A 16,027-nucleotide genomic window follows, 5' to 3' on the forward strand; every position below is an offset into this window, starting at 1 on the left:
GCTCTTCTTGTAATAATGCCACCTATCGCTCTGCGGGCGGCCGAGATGGGATACGAACGCGTAAATTTCGTTTTGAACGGTTCGTCTTTTCGATTCAGATGAAGAAATCTTTGAAATAAGCTTCATTCCATTGCTTCATTCCTAATTATTTTAAAACAGAAAGAAGTCACACAAAGCCTCAGATTTTATTAGATAGATAGATTATCGTTCAAAAATCTACATCCTAGAGCTTCACCAATAAATAAACTCACATAATCAGTATTTTTTCCTTTATTTATTAAAGATTTGAGTCTCTGAAACTACATTCAACTCTTTGTTAATTTATAATCAGTTCTTCGAAGATCAATATGCAGGGATTATAATTTAAGAAATGTTGTAAAACAATCCAATGAAACAAGAAAATACACAACCAGAATGGTGTTCTTGTTGATATACTTTGAATTATTCAGATATCGAACATATGAGCAAAATTTTGCAAAATTGACGTCACACACCAGTTTCACCAAAATTGCTTGTATTATTCTATTACAGACGCTTGTACGATAAACTTTGCGTATGTCTGATGCACAGGCATTTTTCCACTCAAAAAGGGAAAAATGTTTCTGACAATATTCTAAGTTCAGAAATCGGGTTGAACTCTCAACCGATCGGTATTCTTTACATCGGACCAACTGCTGAGACGATTCTTTTTTTTACATTTCTTCTATTTGTATTCTGGCATCTTCTTCAACTTTTGTTGAAGACTGCCTTTGAAGAAGAGTATGTTTATGTATGCTCGGCTTCGCTCCAAAAAACTGGTTCAACAACATCGAGCGGCTCTTGAATGTTGAAGGTTTATATCGTTGAACAAACCTCAGTGTTCTGGGTGTCGTAAGAGACACCACCACCTACGAATGGTGCTCTCGTTCTCCCTCTGGTCGAGAAGATTTAATGTCGCCCAGCAAGGAATCAACTCGAAGAAAGTGAATCTCCTCTTTGGCCGTTAGTGCGCGGGCGCGCTCTTCATCATCATTTCCCATTTGCTTTTGTGCGGTGTTGTTGCTCGAGAATGACAACGAGGAAACGAACCGAAATGGAAAATATTTATAAACCACTTCTCCTATTTCCATGCGCCATCATCAACGCACCATCCTTCCCAAATCAACTCTATCTACATATTCAGCCATCCAACCGTATCATAAACTGGTGCGACAAGCGTAAAACGCACCGCGGGCTATATAATGAAAGGAACCGTGTATACACCACATGTACTGGACGGCCATTGACTGTGTTTGGGAACAATGGTGCTAGCGACAAACTGGAAGGCGGCATGAAAATGTTCTTTCTACTTCGTAGATTTCATTATGCGACCAATATTTTAATACTTACCACTTAAAAGCACCAGTTTCTGACAACTCTACAACAACGCTGCTACAGCCCAGCCAAAAGACGTCCGCTTTTTATGTGCAAGAGAATTTCGTTTTATCCGTCACGATTCAGCATTCGCAAGCTCCAGCAGATGCACAGTTTTGTATAAGTACAGGACAGAATATTAGCACCTTAAATCACATACAGACACTTTCCGTCGTTGATGATTTTAAAATTAAAGGGATTTTGTTTTATCAATTCTTATTGCATAGATTTTTCCCTTCCGAGCTGAAATAACACAAAAAACACCGTGTTTGATTATTATCGTTACGAATCACAAATCACTGTATTTGACGTCAATACAACCAATAACCGTCGGTAAATGTAGGCGAAAAACTTCAAGTTCTAACCACGCACAATGCTAGAATACTTTTTACAAGAAGCGAAAATGATAAAACTCATTTTTAAATCATATTTTCCTTATCCTGATTCCTTATTCGTGTACAGGTGCTTATGAATAAAACAAAAGAGAAAGAACACAAATAAACGTGAAAACGAGAAGCGGTTCCAGTAGCAACCGAATGTTTCCATAGCAACGATCCGTAAGATTGATGTAGAGTTTTGTCCAATCAGGGTTTAACAATCAATAAAAGTTTTAGCTATAACAACCAAAAAAAAAAACAGTCAGCAGGAATCAAATGGTTACCGTTCAACAACCTTTTGTTTACAGGTCGTAAAGCAATTTTATGGTACCGGTTTTTTGTAACGAAACAGTTTCTTAATAATCGCAGAGACCAAATTATATCAATTAGGTGTTGTGTGCCTTATACGCACGTTTTTTTAAACTTAGCATATTCGGTTTATTCTACACGACACTTCTTCCTTTTCTTAGAATGAGCTAACGTGTCGAATTTTACAGCATCACAACTAAATCAGGCTATCACGCACTACTACTAGCAGATTTTTCTTCTATTTCACACGTTCCACCCTGTCCGCAAAACGCTGTACACTTTTGCATTTATATTAATGAACATTTAGCAGTAATGAAAGCAACACTTTCTTAAAATTATCATATATAAAAAAACAAGGGACAGCAGCAAACACACTCGGCCGTGGCACAGTATCGGGGTTTTCACGCGCGCACACTCGTCACTTGCTTCCTTTGAACGCGTTATTCTCGCTTGTCTTCTGGAAACCAATTTCACTAGCATGCACAAAACGGATTTTTCTGCGATTGATGTTCATTGAATTGGCTTAAGCGCGTGATTAACCAATTGAATGATTCCACATATCATTCGCACATTTTTGCAATCGTATTTATAAAATAAATCACGTTACCAGCTCACGGACCCGGTCCGCGGAGACCTTTTTCACAACGCACCTTGTATCTTCAGCCCGTATTTACTAATATCGTCACAATTCTTCGAAAGCCTTCAGAACATCATTTTTTTCTTGTGCTTCTCATGCCTTCTCGCTTATCCGCTTGAAAGACGTGTCAAAGTACCAATCGTTTGCTCTTTCCGTTCATAATTTAACGCATACTCTTACTTGCAGGTTTTTTGCTGCTGTGTTGAACCTGTTAAAGATGGCGTCGTTTTCCTTTAACTTTACCTTGTACAACCAACGCCTATTGCAAACGTTATTGCATTACGTTACTAAGATTGTACCGTCTGTTTAATACGATGAAAACATGCTAGTTTATCGGATTCACTACACAGCATTTCTTAAACTGAATTTCACACGCAAATAGACATCAATATCATTTCAGCTATCGAACAACATGACTGAACACACCGAACCTTTCCAACGAAATACCTCACACAACTACTCTGTCAACAAATGCTCCAATGAATGCATACGATGTTCGTAGATGTCATACTTGGCATGGTGTGAGTGAGTGCGTGAATGCGCGTTTCCAGAACACGCGTTGTGTCATGGACTCTTCGATTTTACACACCAACACAGCTAAACCGTTGGCAAAGAAACCTACCTGCCTAGAGCTTTAAGGAATGTACAACTTTGTTGGAAATAAATTTACGAAGCAAAACGCGTAGCGGTATAGATATCAGCTGGAGGAGGTTTAAATGCCGCATGAATCAAATCAAAAGTTATTAATTATACCCTTCATCACTCTTCATCAGTCAAATTTCAACAAACTGACGCAAACTGATTAGCAAAATCAGTGTAAACCTAGCTGTATGACGACCGGGCGTCCGGAGCTTTTTTTTAGAAAGCCTTTTGACAGTACTGCTGAATACATCGCCCGTGGCATTACTTTATTCAGCAATTTAAATCATCTTGATAACCCTATTGACAAATTTGGTTTGATAACTTAATGAAAAAGAGATTTAAAAAATATCTTCTAAGTACAACAGTTAGATATAAGAATTTAATTTAACATACCGTGGAAAGCAATTTTTTACCTATAATTGCAAAAGCTTGAAAGCATTGGCGGAATGTGGCCGAAAACTGGGTCGTTTTTTAGTCATGCTTGTCGTTCACGAGCTTAGTTCGAGGAAATAATTTGATGGTTAAGATAAATAAACCTCTTAATTAGTTTTTTAATCAAATGATTCTTTTATTGAACAGGTTTGCTTTTTAAAACTAGTTTAATATAAAGTAAAATGTCCCTGCAGAAATCAGACACATGTTTTGTAGCAAAATTGAAATAACGTATGGTCTAGGCCCCTGACTTCATTTGCAGCCAAAAAGCCGTTTTTGTTTCTGATAACTCAAAAATTGTGTTTATTTCATTTGCCACACTAAATTTATCATTTTATGTGTAGTTTTCTTTTACAATTGTGTACTTTTTTTACTGAAATGGGATTTTTTAGCAAATTAACGGAGCACATGCATTACTGAGGCGATAGAAAATAGATTTTTGACCATTGGTTTCCAAAATAAAGCATAAATAAAAGAAATATATTCCTATTCCTATGCGAAATGTGTTGTTCCTATTGATGAAAAAAGTACATAATTAAAACAGAAAAAGAACAGAAGAAGAAATCATGTGTTTTGTACCAATACAAGTATCCTGTTTTAGGATTATTTCTTTTAAAAACAAGAAAAAAGGTAACAAAAACTGACCATTCCATTCCTTTGAGGTAGTCAAAGATACTCGCCTATTAAACGTAGTTTGTTCTATTTATTCTGTTTTATACTCTTGCAAGTGCAACGATGGCGCAATATTGACGGCGTTTAGGAAGGTTGTACCAGTGTATTGAAACGAAGTAAGAAGAAATAATATTAGTAATGTTATGCGTTGTGAATGAGGTATTAACGTTATGAAGATGAGAAACAGAAGTTTCATGAGGTAATTGATTAGCTGACAAAGGCTTAGAATAAAAACGGTTTGAAAAAGTAACTGCTGCTGCTTCTGTAGCCTTAGCATACAGAACAATATCGTGGGAACATTATTTAAAGGATAGAGGCAATATGTGGTATTCTAGGAAAAGTGCTACTGATAGAAGGTTACATTTTTCTATGAAACGCAAACCCGTTTTTTTTTTCGCTGGTTACCAGTTTCAATTTCACAACACACTTCAGTTCGAGATGAAATGCGAAACAAAAGGGAATCTATTCGCTAGAGCATTGCAATAGTTGCTTATACGCTTCAGATGTTGGTCAAAACTCGAATAAAAAAATAAAGAATCTTTAAAATTCAGTGGCACAAGACCTTCAGGCCCGATCAAAGCAAAGGTATCCTTTGTTTTAAAAAGTTGTACAGTATTGTACATTGTTTTGTTTAGCGAATTAATTACTTGAACGATATGAATTTATCCTAAAAATGATACTATTTCAGACAGGTGAAAATAAAAATAAAAAAACCAAAAACCAATTTCCTTTAAAACCTACTAACGATGTCGTCGATCACGTTGGTAATCGCGTTCACGGCTTCTTGACCTACGCTCACGTGGTCTATCTTTTCGATCGCGGTCACGATCCCTCGATCTATCACGGTCACGTTCGCGATCGTGACCCCTTTCTCTGTGCCTGTCTTTGTCCCTTTCGCGATCCCTATGTCTATCTCTATCCCATTCACGATCGTAATCCTTTCCACGATAATCCTTCCGATTACGATCATGTCTATCGTCATCATACCTTTCGTAACGCGAAGACCTTGCGTCCCGATCGCAATGGTCAAACGTATCCCGTTTAACGGGTTTCTCTTTAAACGACTGTACAGTCACACCTCGATCGTAGCGTACCGGTTCTCGTTCTTCGGTAAATGTCGTTAGTCCGGATCCTCTTGCATTGCTCGACGGACCTGACGTTCCGCCACGCGGCTGTTTTCCACCCACGACTGTGCCACCACGGTCCGGCTGGGTATCAGCGAATGATACACCATTTTCTTTTGCATATTGATCAAGTTTTGCATCAATTTGCTTTTGGATCGGCACCGGGATCCGTGGGAATAGAGTTGAGAACCAGTCAAGCTTTGTCAACCACTGCCGTATCATCTGACCGATGGTCATTGTCTTTAAAAATATGTTCAACAGAAGGTAAATACACGTCGTTTACATTTTACATCATAGCCAGCATAATACATACCTGTCCGCCACCAGCTTTTACATCGATTTCCTCCTCATCTACCAGGTACGGTTCATACCAATCAAACAGATCGCCCGGTGGTTGGGTATATCTTAAATACATGAAGCCTGCGTTGTTGGTAAGGAAAAGTTTGGTAAAAAAAAACATTAGCGCGATTGGCGAATGAAAAGGAAATATTCAATCACGTTTTTTGCGAGTGGAATTAGTATTTGACAACCATTGCTCACCTAGTGCTCGTATGTAGGGAGAATCGCCGTGTGTAAGCAGTCCATTGACTTGTTTTCTAGTTAATCGTAGAGTGTAAAGTTTATAAAGTAAACAAAATGCCGTTGAAACTATTCCACCAGCTCCTACACCTCTAACCTGTGAGGAAAACAAAATGTTTCGTTGCTGATTCTCTTCAATCGGTAATCCACGTCAAAACTTACTCCTCCACACATTCCTGTCTGGCCGGCTGTTTTCCGAGAACCCCGTTCCCATGGTTCCAAGTGTTTCACTTGATAGTATATTTCGTCTACAACTTCGTGGTAAGTCTTCAGTTTGAACAAGGACACTACGGTTGGAATGAACATAGAAATTGATCATTATGAAATCCAGCATAATTTATTTTACGTACCTTTGAAATAACTCGATCCCTGAATGTTTGCTAGAATCAATGGATTCAAATTCATCGAAGTTTCATTGCCCCAAAGTGGAAGGGCATTGTTTTGCTTAGCCGACTTTTTTGGAGCATTTGTTTGGTTCGATGTTTGCGTGCTCTGTGGATGGTGTTGAGCCTGCTGTACCTCCGGTTGATAATACTGCTGCTGTTCGTGAGCATCTACAAGAATATGCGTGCAGAACGAATTGTAAGCTATACCCGGTTTAAAGCTTTATCCAAGAAATACTCACTGTTATCTAATTCCATGCTGGGAGTAACACGTTCCTGGGTAAATACAGTTCACATATGGTAGACGTGAACACGGTTTTGGTACAATAGATTCTAATGGTTGGATGTAAAATATTTGTAAGCTTATGTTGCTCCAGGTAAACAAAAAGATGCGTTTTGCTTGTCCAGTGCGGTACAAACAAGCGAGTGCGACAGAATGTAATGTGATTTAAGGGCTCTTCAGCGCAGGCTTCAGGTGCAGTAACAGGTCTTACCTTGAATAAGTAACTTAAAACGTTTATAACAGAAATTTGTACATGCAAATCGTGTAAATATTAATTACTACAGCCAATTTGTGCGGCTCCAGCTAAACAAACTCGAGACAAGCTCGCTTTTTTATTTCATGAATTTGACAGCAGCCGTCAGGCGGTAAATATGCAACTCAAGATGCGTAGAGAAATCTGACAATTTTCATTTTCGCCATTGCACATCGGTTGATGGTGCCTAGGTTTTGTGTATAAATTATATCTTTAAATTATCATCAGGAAACATCATTAAATTCAAACTAAAAGCTATGAAAACTATATTGCACGGGTATAATTATGTTTGGCAAGTTTCAATCTCGGTCATCAGCGTGAGGATTTTTTCTCTATTTGACGAATATATCTATATACACTCGTCCCCCTATTGACAAAATTACTTTAATAACCACAATTAGGTCCAAGGCCACGAGAGCCGAGAAAAAGTTGATATATCTATCAAATGTTCATAACAGCTTCTCAACTGCTTTTCTCATGGTCAGGTACACTTTTTCAAAAAAGAAAAAATAAACGAACGTGAGAAAAAGCTACACATAATCGTCCGATATCGAGCCGGTATTGAGGAAACTTCAAAATTTCATCACCATTGACAAAATTTCCTTAATAACCACTACTAAGGATTTTTTCAATCCAAATTTGCCTTAATAGTGCCTTATTCTTCTTCTTCTTGGCTTAACGACCTCTAAGGTCATGCCGACCATCGAAATGGCTTTCTAGACTGCCGATACCACGTAGTTGGTTAGTCAGTCCGCACTACGGGGGGACGGCCCGGATGGAATTTGAACCCCGGTCCTGCTCTGAAGATCGGCGTAGCTGTCGCCTGCACCAACGGGCCGCCCCTGGTAGTGCCTAAGTTGGTGGAACTACAACCCTATTGACAAAATATCTGTAAATCCGTCACCTAAGGTATGGAAAATTCATATTGAAAAATCCGTTATTAGTGGTTATTAAGGCAATTTTGTCAATAGGGATCGTTCTCAGATGCTTCACTTGGATTTTCTACGAGGATATTTTTCTCAAAAGCTCAAATGTTTTGTTTGTGAAGGATATCAAGGTTTTCTCAGCATCCGTGGCCCTGTGCCTATTAAGGGTTTGGTCAATACAAATTTGCCTTAATAATACCTTAATAGGAGATTTTGTCAAATGGGATGTCAATTTGTGAAGCGCACGTTTCTTTTATTAATCTTGAGCGATGCAAAGAATTTGACAGGTTTGCATACAAATTCTAGTTTAATTGTTACCTGGGTAAAGCAACAAACTGTAGTGAAAAAGCTTGAAACAAGAACAAAAATAATATTCAAAAGCAAATGAATTAGTGTACGAAAGTTGTAAAACTTAAGCAAAAGTGCAGTGTATTGCGTTAGCCCTTACTTGCTTTGCAATCGGCATCGAGATTGCTGTGCCATTCCGGGTAGCAGACGAGATTTGCAGCAAGAATTCTGCCGGGGTGAATCTGTACAGGAGAAAAAGGCAAGAAGAAGCGGATGTAGGCAAGAAATCGAAACACTGAAAAAAAGGAAAGCGAATTTTGATCCTTAGCTGAACAAACGTCCTGAACACAAGCCATTGGTGGAGGAATTGCTTTTTACGGCCAGTGTCACACTAAACGCAGCAAAAGAGGTAGCATCGCAAAGGAACAATTTCGCAAACTTCTCTTTGTTGCCAGCGTTCGGAAGCTGCCTCGATGTCCTCAGCCGAAGCAGAAGATACGGACGATGAGCTCGATCCGTATCTGCAATTGGAAGAAGACTTGCGGAACATAAAATCCGTGATTCATGTAACTCGCGAAAACATCGACGCGTTAAATGCGAAATTTGCCGACTTCCAGCAACCGCCGGCCCTGTATCTAGAGGAGTATCAGGAGCTCACTTCGAAACTGCACGATCTTGAAATCAAGGAACAGGATCTGATTGAAAAGAAGCTTCAGCTACAACATGAGCAGTTAAGCGAGCCTAGCGAACCTCCCGATCCGGAAGAACGCGTTGAGGTACGACAAGAGTTAGTTGGTTGTGCTTTTTGTTTTGTTTTATTGACAGGTTCCCGAAATATGTTCATTTTGTCGGAATATTTGCAGACCGAAAGCATGTGCGGCACACTGAGCAGGCAGTCAAAGATGTTGCTTCGGGCCTTCTTACCGAATCAGCAGCGCACATCCGTACAAGTTATCCCCGGGATGCGTTTAAAGGATGCACTAGCTAAGGCACTAAAGCGACGAAACCTTACGTGTGAATTCTGTGAGGTAACGGCTGGCAACAATGACTATCCGATTCCGTGGGAAACTGACGTGAGCGCACTGAACTGCGATGAGGTGTTTGTTCGGATTCTAGACATCGGGTTTCCAACGTATATATCGCATCAGTTCATTCGCAAAACGTTCTTTTCGCTTGCGTTTTGCGAGTGCTGCCGCCGGCTGCTCTTTACCGGGTTCTACTGCAACCAGTGCAACTATAGATTCCATCAGCGATGCGTTGACAAAGTGCCACCGATATGTAGCAAGCGGCACATGGATAGCACGTTTTATCATGTGCTGTTGGCGAACCCCGAAAGCACGGCTGGCATTATCAATCCGGGGGCTGGTGGGTATAGCACCAGCTTGCGACATCCGCGTTCACTCAATCAGCATGACCGTTCCAATTCGGCCCCGAATGTTTGCATTAATAATGTGATAAAGCCATTCTTTGGAGGGGAAAATCGACACGTGATCAGCAATCGACCGCTACAGGTAGGCATAAACCATAATTTGACCAGAGTCGTCACAATTTGTAGATGGTTTGGATTCTAAACTATATGAGTTCAATGCATCATGTTTGTTGGTGTTAGAAGAAGTTTATTTTCTACGTTGATTTCTTGTTGTAGGCCCAAACAAATCAAGAGCATTCGCATTCCACACAGGCATCGCCCACTAACACGCTAAACCACAGCAAAAGACCGCGGGCCCGATCGGCAGATGAAAGCAATAAGAATCTGCTGTCACCGAGAGATACCAAACAATCGGACGAGAATTGGGTATGTATGAGCGTTTTTGAGTTCGGCTGTGGACTGGCTATGGTTAATGACAGTGTGGATTTCTTTAAATATGGTACATTCTATAGAACATCCAGGCGGAAGAGATTTTAATAGGACAACGAATCGGTTCCGGATCGTTTGGTACAGTCTACAAAGCGCACTGGCACGGACCGGTGGCAGTGAAAACATTGAACGTGAAAACTCCCAGCCCGGCACAGCTGCAAGCATTCAAGAACGAAGTTGCAATGCTCAAAAAAACACGCCACTGCAATATTCTTCTGTTTATGGGTTGTGTAAGTAAGCCGTCTTTAGCGATTGTGACGCAATGGTGCGAGGGTAGCAGCTTATACAAACATATTCACGTTAACGAGACCAAGTTCAAGCTGAACACGCTGATTGACATTGCACGTCAAGCTGCTCAAGGGATGGATTATCTGCACGCGAAGAACATTATTCATCGGGACTTGAAGTCGAACAACATTTTCCTGCACGATGATTTTTCGGTGAAAATTGGCGATTTCGGGCTGGCTACGGCAAAGGTAAGGTGGTCCGGTTCGCAGCAATCCAACCAACCGACCGGAAGCATTCTTTGGATGGCCCCGGAGGTGATTCGAATGAAGGAACAGAACCCATACTCGTTCCAAAGCGACGTTTACGCGTTCGGTATCGTGTTGTATGAAATGTTGACCGAACAGCTTCCGTACAATCACATCAATAACAAAGACCAGATACTGTTCATGGTTGGTTGTGGTAAGCTGCGGCCAGACTTGACGAAGGTGCGCACGGATTGTCCGCAAGCGTTGAAGCGATGCGTCGAAGATTGTATAAAATTCAATCGCGATGAGCGACCACTCTTCCGGCTGTTGCTGAACATGCTGGAAAATATGCTGCGAACCATGCCCAAGTTCCATCGCAGTGCAAGCGAACCCAACTTCACCCAGACGCAACTACAAAACGATGATTTTCTGTACATGTGTTCAAGTCCCAAGACACCGGTGAATTTTCACAACTTTCAGTTTTACAACGGAGCTGGAAATTATTAAAAAGGTTCGCTTTACACTCACTCAATAGTCGACGGTTAGTTGTGAGACTGGCGTGAGTAGTTTCCACGGCAAAGGGAGGGCATTTTTTCATGGAGATGCTTGAAACCCCCCCCCCCCCCCCATCCAGACGCTTAAAAACTCTGCAAATACGTTTGTAATTAAGTTCTTTGCAGCTTGGTTGACTGTTGATGCGGTTGACCCACTAGACGAAGGGTTGGAATTAGTTTGCTAATAATAATTTCATAAAAAGCGATTCTCGATGTCGTGCTGTCAAATGTTCGACGAATCTACTGCCCACCCTTAAATAAAAATTTTATCTTACGTTATTGGATAAATTAAGTTAACCATTTATGCATGATTGGCCAGTTTACAAGTTTCTCTTGTAGGGAATAATTCCTTTTCCGTGAATCTTGTGAAACAATGAATAAAACATGAACCTGCAATAGTTACTAGGGTTCACAGTAAAGAATGTATGACGTTTTTGTTTATATCGTACTTCAATTTACGCGTTACAATTCCTGTGATCGATGTCCTATTATACAATTCTTGTGTTGGAAGATTGGTTTAGAGGTGTGTCCTGTTTAATATAGTTTATAACATAGCGCCCTAAGCAATATTGCACTACATCCACTAATTATGTGTTTGGGCATTTTTCACGCTTAGGCATTGTTTTTACAATTTCGAACAAAATCTCTTCAAATGGGTGATGGACGCAAAAGAGAAAAATAAGCATGAAGCTTAAGGTGTGGAGTTGAAGTCAATTTTCTTTCCAAGGACAATGCTTAGGATTATTTTGTAATTGAGGCTTAGTGTTTAAAGAAAAAAAATCTGCTGCTCTATATGCTGTGAATTATTTTAGTTATTTTTATTCAAAGCTTGTTGTCCAAATCTTTTTTTAATCTTAGTCCTGTACAACGTTGTGCAAAGTAACGTCGCGATCGACTTATCATTATTTTGTTCAGACGAACGTCTGCTTCACTCGACCATTCAGTATTTAACTATAATGCTTGGGATCCATTGGCAGTAACAAATGTAAGCAAATTCTAGGAATGGCAATAGCGGAATTCGATAAACGAAGCCAAACCATAAGAGTTGTTGAAAACGGTTTAAAAACGCACTAATGATGCTAGTCGGAACTTTCACAACAAATGAAACTGAAGATTGTACGGAAGAGAGCGAACGAACCGGCAACAAGCATTTCAACTGAGACAACCCGCTGTATGTGTAAATAAAGTTAAATAAGTATCCAGCATCTGCTGGTAATGCTAATTAATAACGGCTAATGGAACTGATAAATCATTACTATAGCGTCAACATAGTTAATCTGGAAGTGAATTATGAAACAGAAACTGCAGTTCGGTGTTACTGGCGCATGCAAAACCAATGTAATGATATTACTCTCAGCGTTGCAAGTCAGCAGATCAGAGGATGGCCAGTGGGAGATCAGAACAGGGGAAATAGAGTGAATTAGATATATTATTCGGGAAGCGCGGTATTGCAGAATGAACTATACCTTGATATCCAAAGTAGTAACAAAAAGGGAGGAGACACATGAAATCTAAACACATAACTAGTACTATAAAACTAGGTTAAACATTCAATGAAAAGGAAGCGTTTGAATTAATCCTATGTACTAGAGATGCCCGAAAAATAAGCACGTAATGGAAAGCATATGCGAAGGGGGGACACCATTGTAAAGGTTGCAAAATGAGATACACCAATCACAGAACTACATTGGTCATAGGGAAGGTTACTATTCACGCAAGTACTCACATATACTTAATGCATAGGACTAACTAATGCTGCAGGAGAACGATAAACTCTTTTGCCCAGATTATGAAGCGAACGAATGCATTAGATTGATTGTTTGAACGATCGTTTAACGGTGTGTGCGAGATGTTATGGAATTTGAAGCATGTTCGTTGCTGAGCTGAACGTTTTATCGATCGGTAGAGAATAGAGGCTATCTCCTCTGTTTGTTGCTGTTTTTAGTATGAAACTTTAAGAGAACGAGGTGCAACTGTATATTGTGCAGAGAAGAATGAAGTAAAGCGGGAGGAAAAGTGAAAATATGCAACGGCGAAGAAAGAGTCGGGGGTAAAAACAAAAGTTAGGGTGAAACTAAAACTAGCATGTGTTACATTTTTCTTTCCTCTCAAATGATATACACAAACGAGTATATGAAAGAGAAATAAACTAAACAAAAAATACAGCAAAATGCAACGCGTTTGATTTGGTCGGAAGTTATTTTAATTATTCGTTCGTTTGTTAGCTATATAAATAAACATTCTTCGTATTTATGCCTCTAACGGGATAGCATTCATTGAGGATTATCTACTAAGTTAAGTGTACTATGTGACATTTGTTACTCTGTTTTGCTACTGCAGCTATCGAGCAATGTACAGCAAGTGTACAGTTGATAGTAACGTTAAACGTTCTTCGTGCTAGTTTGAGCGGCCTTCCTTCGGCGGACGGCTCTCCGTCTTATTAGTTGTCCATCGTCGTGGTTTAACGACGATATCCTTTCCGCCTCTGGCGTTTTGATTTCGCGCTCGTTGTAGTGTTCGTTTTCTGTGGCAAAAATTTCCCAAACCTCTTGCCACTGGGTTGGCGGTAAGCTGCAGTTAGTCACACGATCAGCCAGCGGTGTCAAAAGCACGTCGTTTGATAAATCATTCGCAGGATCATCAGCCTGCCGGTAACTGGGCGATGCCAGTTCAGAAGGTTCGCGTATATGAAGACTGGAGAGTCGGCGCCGCTGTTGTCGTCGATGTGTCGTTGTTCTTCGGTAACCCGATCCGCGCCGAGGGGATGCGGATCTGCGCGAGACACATTCATCGATTGGGTGTTTCAGAATTTTCAAGGGCGACGAATGATTATTGACTACGAAGTAGCGAAAGGAAGACGCGGTACTGTTGAGACTTGCATTCGAAAGCACATTTGTTGGAGTGTTTGCCGTTAGCATCATCATGGTTGCCGAATCTTGCCGTTTTGATCCAATACGATTGTATGGCGAACTGGGCTCGTTGCAGTAATGCTTTGCGTCCACCGATGATATGTTGTTATTGTTTTCAAATTGTAATTTTTGGTCCGGACTCCGGGTGCCCATGTGCCATCGCCACTGATGGTCTGGATGCATTTTCCATTCATTGCACATAGTCTGGGGTGCGCGTGTGACGACCCACTTCAACATGGTGTGCTAAAAGTAAAGACATTTGAAGTTTTCATTAGCGGAGGATACTAATGGCTTGCTGAAAGTATAAATCGTGATTATAAAAATAAAACTACCAAAGCCCCAGTTCGCCCCAGATGTGTAATAATAATTACACTATGATATTATGATTGATGGCCCGGTGGGATTGCGACAACAAAGTTCGCCCATAGTGAGGACTGACTATCCTACTCCGTGGTATCAGCAAATCTAGTAAGCCATTCGATGGCCATTGTGACCTAGTAAAAGGTCGTTAAGCCAAGAAGAAGAATAAGAAGGCTATGATAATATGTATTTTTTAATAATGATATTTGATATGTCACCTATCCAGCGGTATATTTAAATTTAAATTGATCTTGTAGATGGTTAAAATATCCAATCCAAAGAAAGCTTAATGTTCATAGGAAGCCTTGCGTAAACGATTATCCTGCTTGTCTAATTGTGTTCTTGGGATTGCCTTGTGACTGTATCACTATTGCGGCATAAACTATTAATTAAAATCCTATCCATGCAATTTGTTGGGATCGAAGATTCCTGCATCCGATCAGACAACAAGAAAAATGGAGGGTTAGAGCATCAGTACAGAATGGAACGATTTTTCGCCCATTTTGATACGCTTCACTTTACATTTTCTTTTGAGCAAAAATAGGGAAAAGGCTACCGAAACCGTCTGCTCACCTGCGCACCAAGATTGAGCCCCTTTTGAACCCTTTTCCTTAAATCGTTTTCTTCCTTAATTACAAATGCAATGGCAAGAGAAGATTACTTTTGCAGTGCTGCAGTACTGCCAAGATCTTACTCGATCCGTTACACCCGGTTTTGTGTCCATTCCATCCCTTCATCCGCATAGGCATATCTGCGTATCTGTTCCATATGCATGAACAAATTGGGTTAAGGAAGGATCGTTACGGATCAATATAGGAAAAGGGTTCAAGTTTTTACCGTCAAATGGCACAGGGCACGGAAAAAATGAGTACTTTTTCTTTGAGATTTTCCGACTTCCATTACATTACATTACATTAAATCCATTGCTAATGTGCAAACTGAAAGCTTTCTTGCAAAGCATCTTGCAACCATTTCGCTAGTTTTCGATTGACGGTGAAATACGATCGTTAGTAGGCGCTGTTAAAGTACTGTAATCGTTGACACATGACATCAAGCGTTCCAAGAACAAACATGACTCATGTCACACGTGTGCATAACAAATGCATCATGCAACACCCAATTCCCCCAACATTTTTCCCTCCTCCCTCACACCTGGTGGTCAAATTTTTCCCCTTTCAAAGAACCGTGACCCGTTACATTTTTGGCTGACTTTGGCTGAAGCAAATTGGTGGTGCATGATGTTGGGTTGCAGAAGCCAAATGTTAAATTTGAACCAGATAATTTGCATACAGGTGCCAAATAATAAATTACGGGCGTGCAATCTTTCGACGGTGGGGGGATACACCAGGAAAAGTCTGCATGCATGCATGAAAAAAAAATATGTGAGGGTCCATATTGCCTGTACCATATGGTTTCGCGGGACACTGCAGGGACAATATTGCAGATTTGTCTTGAAAATGAACTGAACCAAAACAGTGCTAACTTACATAAAAACGGTTATTTCTTCTGTTTATCACCCAATTTATGGGAGAGGGAAGAGGCAATAAAAAATAATAAAAAACGCATACATTTGAAT

The 16,027-nt window shown here is 40.2% G+C and overlaps 3 protein-coding genes across 4 annotated transcripts; 1 reads left to right on the forward strand and 2 right to left on the reverse strand.

Moving 5' to 3' along the window:
- Window positions 1-5,163: 5,163 nt before the first annotated feature.
- On the reverse strand, window positions 5,164-6,805 carry LOC126560707 (pre-mRNA-splicing factor 38B-like). The gene is made up of 6 exons (XM_050216665.1): window positions 6,790-6,805; window positions 6,515-6,718; window positions 6,327-6,451; window positions 6,126-6,261; window positions 5,899-6,005; window positions 5,164-5,825 (listed from the first exon to the last, which is right to left on the reverse strand). The coding sequence occupies exons 1-6, from the start codon at window positions 6,803-6,805 to the stop codon at window positions 5,202-5,204; spliced, it is 1,212 nt and encodes a 403-aa protein (XP_050072622.1). The 3' UTR covers window positions 5,164-5,201.
- Window positions 6,806-8,737: 1,932 nt separating this feature from the next.
- On the forward strand, window positions 8,738-11,156 carry LOC126561740 (raf homolog serine/threonine-protein kinase Raf). Of its 2 annotated transcripts, XM_050218050.1 has the most exons (4): window positions 8,738-9,073; window positions 9,161-9,808; window positions 9,943-10,092; window positions 10,179-11,156. In XM_050218050.1, the coding sequence occupies exons 1-4, from the start codon at window positions 8,771-8,773 to the stop codon at window positions 11,133-11,135; spliced, it is 2,058 nt and encodes a 685-aa protein (XP_050074007.1). In that variant the 5' UTR covers window positions 8,738-8,770; the 3' UTR covers window positions 11,136-11,156. The 2 variants fall into 2 exon arrangements, with proteins under 2 accessions (XP_050074007.1, XP_050074006.1); XM_050218049.1 differs by having other exon boundaries at window positions 8,738-9,808.
- A 2,407-nt stretch (window positions 11,157-13,563) lies between these two features.
- LOC126562847 (uncharacterized) lies at window positions 13,564-14,331 on the reverse strand. The gene has a single exon (XM_050219438.1). It carries the CDS (start codon window positions 14,326-14,328, stop codon window positions 13,564-13,566), a length of 765 nt encoding a protein of 254 aa, XP_050075395.1. The 5' UTR covers window positions 14,329-14,331.
- Window positions 14,332-16,027: the final 1,696 nt, after the last annotated feature.

This window comes from Anopheles maculipalpis, chromosome 3RL (assembly GCF_943734695.1).
Source record: "Anopheles maculipalpis chromosome 3RL, idAnoMacuDA_375_x, whole genome shotgun sequence".
Lineage (NCBI taxonomy): Eukaryota > Metazoa > Arthropoda > Insecta > Diptera > Culicidae > Anopheles > Anopheles maculipalpis.

Excerpts from the sequence above, each read along its gene's own strand:
- LOC126560707 (XM_050216665.1), bottom strand. Across the intron at positions 6,452-6,514 it reads GGGATCGAGTTATTTCAAAG|TGTCCTTGTTCAAACTGAAG; the intron begins GTACGTAAAATA and ends TTCCAACCGTAG. Across the intron at positions 6,262-6,326 it reads AGACAGGAATGTGTGGAGGA|GTTAGAGGTGTAGGAGCTGG; the intron begins GTAAGTTTTGAC and ends TTTTCCTCACAG.
- LOC126561740 (XM_050218049.1), top strand. The coding sequence starts at position 8,771 with ATGTCCTCAGCCGAAGCAGAAGATACGGACGATGAGCTCGATCCGTAT. Across the intron at positions 9,809-9,942 it reads TCAGCAATCGACCGCTACAG|GCCCAAACAAATCAAGAGCA; the intron begins GTAGGCATAAAC and ends TTCTTGTTGTAG. Across the intron at positions 10,093-10,178 it reads AACAATCGGACGAGAATTGG|AACATCCAGGCGGAAGAGAT; the intron begins GTATGTATGAGC and ends TACATTCTATAG.
- LOC126562847 (XM_050219438.1), bottom strand. The coding sequence starts at position 14,328 with ATGTTGAAGTGGGTCGTCACACGCGCACCCCAGACTATGTGCAATGAA.